Source organism: Tupaia chinensis, unplaced genomic scaffold, assembly GCF_000334495.1.
Source record: "Tupaia chinensis unplaced genomic scaffold, TupChi_1.0 Scaffold000069_1, whole genome shotgun sequence".
Classification (NCBI taxonomy): Eukaryota; Metazoa; Chordata; class Mammalia; order Scandentia; family Tupaiidae; genus Tupaia; species Tupaia belangeri.
The window spans coordinates 336,943-342,590 of NW_006159529.1; the positions used below are offsets into that span (position 1 = coordinate 336,943).

The 5,648-nt window shown below is 54.8% G+C and overlaps 1 protein-coding gene across 1 annotated transcript in view; it reads right to left on the reverse strand.

Annotated features, from left to right (window-relative positions):
• The window catches only part of KCNK18 (potassium two pore domain channel subfamily K member 18), a 17,706-nt gene extending 13,072 nt beyond the window's left edge, over positions 1-4,634 (reverse strand). The window contains exons 1-2 of the mRNA XM_006142205.1: positions 4,409-4,634; positions 1,312-1,431 (exon numbers count right to left, since the gene is read on the reverse strand). Coding sequence (XP_006142267.1) covers positions 1,312-1,431; positions 4,409-4,634 — 346 coding nt within the window. The remainder of the gene's footprint in view (positions 1-1,311; positions 1,432-4,408) is intronic.
• Between the last annotated feature and the right edge of the window lie 1,014 nt (positions 4,635-5,648).

The window sequence follows — 5,648 nt, forward strand, 5'->3', positions numbered from 1 at the left end:
CCATCCGCATTGGAGTGTCTCCATCAGCCCTGTAGTGTCTCCATCCGCACTGGAGTGTCTCCATCAGCCCTGGTGTGTCTCCATCAGCACTTGAGTGTCTCCATCAGCCTTAGTGTGTCTCTCTCTATCAGTACTGGTGTGTTTCCACTGGTGGGCACCCCAAACTTGACTGACCCTGAACCCATCACCTCCACCCCCACCCTCATCCTCATCCTCATCACCCACCCAAGCCTAAATCCCTGGTGTCAGCCTGGAGTCCTCCTTACCCTCACTCTAATTTCCCTCCCAAGCCCTTTGACCTCCTTCCCCCACCTTCTCCATCCCCTGACCTTGTCTTAGCTGACATCATCACTCACGTAGACTGCTACAGGGACCTCCCTGCTGAGCTCCCCACCCCAGTCTCGCCCACTCTGGTCCATCACGCGCGGCACCTGGCTTGGTCTCTAAGAGGCTGAGCTGCCTTGTCCTTCCCCTGTCTAATCCTCAGACACTCCCACTGCCCTCAGGGGAATCCCAGCATTCTTTGCCCCCATGACTGGCCCCTGCCTCTCCTTCTCATCTCTGCACCCCTAACTTAACCTCCTTCATTTTGCCATTTGGCCTTTGCCCCACTGTCCTGGGCCTGAAGAACCCTCTTCATGCCCTCCGCCCCCACCCTGGAACTCTTGCTTACCCTGTCAGGCTCAGCTTGGCTGTTGCCCCTTCCAGGGGGCTTCAGAATGTTCTCATCACTTGAGTCTCCCCAAGACCACGCCGCTGCACCAACTCCGCTCTCAGGATACCTGGGCACATCACCGCCACACACTGACTGCAGCTGGTCACCCTGAGCACTTCTGTCTCGCCCAGAAGCCTCCGTAAGGACCGTAAGGACCAGGGCCCCACCTGCCCTGTTCCCAGCCAGGTCAGGCACATGCCGCTGGGTCTGTGCTTTGTACAGAGCACTCAGTCAAGGCGGCAGGAAGGGCGGAGACCGGACACCCTTAGACATGGGAGCCTCCGTCCAGACACGGCTGCAACTCCTGAGGAAAGGAAGGATGCCCTTTTCTAATCTGCACACAGGTGCCTCGGGAGCCAGTGGCAGCACTGCTCACTGCTGTCCCCCTGAGCTGGGGACAGTCCCTGCCCATGCACAGCAAGCCTGGCACAGGGTAGGCACGCCACAACATTTCTTGTACTAAATGAATGGAATGTTCCAGCAGCTCCCCCAAGAGGGCCCCAGCCTCCCTCTTGCCACCTAGGCCTCCTCCCAAGCAGGTGGGGACCATGGATGGAGGAGGCCACGGGGCAGACCTGCCCTTGCCTGGCACTTACCCACGGTGCTGAACACTGTGCAGCAGAAAAAGAGCGCGCTCAGGAAGGACCAGTCTGCGAACCACTGGGGCTTCACCCTCTGCAGGTGCTCCCGGAGGGCCTGCTTGCTGTGTTCCATAACTCGGGAAAGAGACACCAGGGTCAGGGAGAGGCTCCACCTTCCAGTAGCTCCCGCCCAGCCAAGGAGATGGAGCGTTCCCCAAGGCCCAGCCCCCGCCCTGTGGTCCCTGTCGACACCAAGCTTGGCCCTTGGAGCCCTCTAGCATGTTTCTGCCCCTCAGGTCCTGCCTCTGCCCCTGTAGAGATTAGGCCACATAGCCAAACACCTTCCAGAGAGGCCCGTGAGGTTCAGCCTGAGCCCAGCCCTGGCTTTCTTAGCTTTCTGAACCTCCATTTCTTTCATCTTTCAAAGAGAGACAATAACCTCTCTGTCTCACTCACCGGATTCTGGAGAACTGAAAGCAGAAAGCTTTTAGCAAATGCAAGCTGTTGCATAGATGCATATTGTACCCCCCCCAGGAGGTCCCTAGGCTGCTGGAGCTCATAGTCAAACTGTGATCTCTGGGCACCAGGTGTCCGAAGAGGTGCCCAGGCCTGGGAAACCTTGGCTTCCAAAACATGGGTCAGGGCTGGTTTCTCCAAGAGGTTCCCAAATGGTTCCATTAGCCTGGGTATTGTACCCCCCCCAGGAGGTCCCTAGGCTGCTGGAGCTCATAGTCAAACTGTGATCTCTGGGCACCAGGTGCCCGAAGAGGTGCCCAGGTCTGGGAAACCTTGGCTTCCAAAACATGGGTCAAGGCTGGGGACTCTGGTTTCTCTGAGAGGTTCCCAAATGGTTCCACTAGCCTGGGCAACCAGCGGGGTGTGGGACTCCAGACGTTGCCTGCCAGAGTCCAGAGTGGTCCAGAGAGGATGGCAACGAGCCTGGCACACAGCAGGGAGTCATGACTCCTTGGAATGGCCCAGCCTGGGAGCCCAGACACCTCCATTCTAGGCTCAGCTCTGACCCTGCACAGCTCGGTAGCTGTGAACAAGAGGCTTCTCTCTGAGTCTCAGTTTGTCTATCGGGGAGAAGCACGACAGGGTGGTGAAAGGCTCAGGCTCTGGGATCCAAGTGCCTGTGACCGAGTCCCTGGCTCCATTTCCCTAGTTTGTACTCTTGGGCAACCTGCTTAACCTCCCAGCGTGCAGACTCCCAAGCTGGACAAGGGTGACCATTCTCACTCAACTGTAGGGTTCTGGTGAGGACGGAGATCATGTGTGATAAGGGCCTGGCCCAGGGCCCACCACTAGCACTAACTGAGCATTCCAATCTCCAGTGAAAATGCAAAGTGGAATTGTACCAGCTCTGGCCCCATACTCTGCTATGTGCTAGAATCACCCAGGCAACTTCTTTATAAAAAGAAATGTTCTCGTAGGCCAGCTGCACCAGCCAAGTGGTTAAAGGAACTGGATCCCATATGACTGACCACCCACTTCAAGTCCTGGACTCAGCGACTTGAAAGACACCCTGGGCACATGTGCATGCATGCCCTAAATCCCAACAAGATGGAGAAATGGAGGAGAAGGGATTGCAACAAGACCACACCCCATGGGTGGATGAGGGGGGTGTTTCCTCCCTCTGTCTCTGTCTCTCTCCGGAGAGTACACACACCCTCTGGAGAGTACACGTGCCTTACTTAACTAATTTTATTGTGCATATTTAAAATATATGTGAGCTTATGAGATGTGTGTGCATATTTATTTATTTAATCTTTTATATTTGTATTTATTTACTACAGTGAAACAAAGATTTCACGCCCAGCCCTGGAGGTCCTGATTAAATGAATTTGGAGTGGAGTCTGAGAATGTGTACTTACAACCAGCTTCCTGGTTTGGGGAGCTCAAAAATGCTAACACTTCAGACCCTGTGAGGGTCCAGAGAGTCCATGCAGCAGCAATGGCATCTCCCAGTCCACTGAGTAGTCCTGTACCTGTCTGGTAAGGGTACAGGGACCAGGATCCTCCGTGGAGGGGAGACTGCCTCCCTTGACCATCCTCTAATCAGCCCCAGATGCAAGGACCTGGTCCAAAAGCAAGGTCCAGTCTAGAGTAGGAACTGGAAAAATGAAAGAAAAAAAAAAAAAAAAAAACCCTGCCTGTGCACTCCATTCTGCCCCTGGGCAGTCTCCCAGTGTACCAGCCTGCTCCGGGCCCATCAGACCCCCTCCCTGACTTTTAGCATCTGTCTCTCCTTTATCTTTTATTTATTTATCTTGCTCTGTTGACTGCACCTTTGCAAGTTCCTTTGGGGAACAGAGCATAGTAGGAACAAGGGACATGTCACGAACACAGTGCAGGGAGGACACACAGGAAGTGCCTTCTTTTTCCCACAATCCCAGTGCCCCTTCTCTCCTTTGCTTCCCACGGGAGCCCTGTGACTGGCAGGTCTGAGCTTTTGGGTCCCCTTCTCTCTGGAAGATTGAGACCCAGAAAAGGCAAAGGCTCTGTTGTCACTGTCCACAGCTGGCTGGGAGAGCAATCAGGATGAGAAGCAAGGCCCCAAGTTCTCCAAGTCCCGCCAGCCTTCCCTGAGCCTGACCACAGAAAAGTATTTGAAACAGGAAGGGGCAGGGGGCAAGGCACTCATTAGGGGTCCCAAACCCAATTTGGACTGGATTGCTCTTTGAATTTAAGAGCAATCTCTATGAAATACCTCATGGGCTGGGCAGGAGGACCAGCGGAGGAGCCCCCAGCTTCAGATTTCTTTCCCATCCACCCACCCCACCGAATCGCCAGCAGTCCACCCCTGAGCCTGCCAGTCTGGGTGGGGCTGGGAACTGAGGCAGAGGAACCGGAGTTGGTATTTTCAGAGCACCTATTGGGTGCCCAGTGCTTTTCCACACTCTTCACTGGAATCCTGAGAGGCCATTAGTCTCCCCACTTTCCAGAGGAAAAAACTGAGGCTCAGGGAGAAGTCTCTTGCCTAAGGTCACCTAGGAACGGGGAGGAAGCATGCAGCCAGGCCCCAGACCTAGCCTCCTACAGGCAGCCCTCTGCTCTCTGGCGACTGCCTCCACCCATGGAAACAGGCCAGCCCGTGCAGGTGAGCACCTACCTGTTTTGTTGCATTCCAAGATGCTGCAGAGCTTCTCCAAGAACATCTCAAACCCCTGGTCATCTGTGGATCTCCCGAGGACCTGGCCGCCCTCGATGGCAGAAAAGAGTGCAGCTCCCACCAGGGCGTAGGTCACCAGGGAGCAGAGGAAGCAGAGGCCAGGGAAGAGCTTTCCCAGACACTCTGGGCAGCACCTCCTGGCCTGGGGTGGCCCAGCATCCTCCATCCTCCCCACAGCACAGACCCAGGACAGGCAGAACTGAGGGAAGAAGCCGTGGCATCCGGGCCCCATATGAAGGAGGAGGTGGGCGGAGGAGGGGGTGGGCAGTGGAGTGTTTTCAGGCCTCAGCACTAAGTGGATGGTGCCTGCATTTCCCCAAGGACCCGGAGGCAGCCAACAGCACATCCCGCTCAGCTCATCTGAGTTACTCAGTTGGTGTGCCCACTCGAGCCCCAAATTGCTATTGATCCGCGGGGCCAGCCCGGCGCTGCCGGGCGCAAGCTTGGGTAGGCCGGCTTGGTTGTTTTTTAGTGTTTTGGCCTTTTCCATGCGGAAGCTGCAGTTTGACTTCCAGTCAGCACTCTTTTGTCACGTGATTGTCCTTCCTGAGGGCTGTCAGCAGCACCCCAGGGCCTGGCGCCCCTTCTCCCAGACAGGAAGTAATAGCACTAGCTAGAGTGGCCAGGGCATCACTGGTCCTAGAGGGCCGTTATCCTGTGTGGATCTAATTAGCAGTCCCAATTCATGACTTCCTCGTAGTACACTCGTCCCTACTGTGGCCTCACGGTGGGTGACATGGACTTCCTTAACCTTTAGCTTTAGGCTAGGCCGCGGGCTTGTCCAGCCAATCAGGTGTTAGCAGCTCTGCTGTGAGCCGGCTTGAAATGCGCCAGTGCAGTTAGACTCGCTCAGCCGTGCCTGTCTTTGCCACAGGAAAACGTGCCCCAGGTGGCAGATGCAGAGAGGTATCCACGGCCACTTCCTCCCTCAGGAAAGGGTTCGCTGTGCCGCTTCAAGCATTACGATAGCCTCCAGTCATTTCTTTCAAAAATACCCTTTTTTGGGACATAGAAATGGTTTATTGTGGGTTGATGATGACATGTATAGTATCCTCAGCTGAATTGGTCTGAGAAGTATTTCATGGCGGGTAAACTCTCTTTTCAAGCCAAATGATTATCTAGTGATTGAATGCTTAAAAAATAATTAGAATAAATAATAATAACCTAAAAAAGTGAAAAG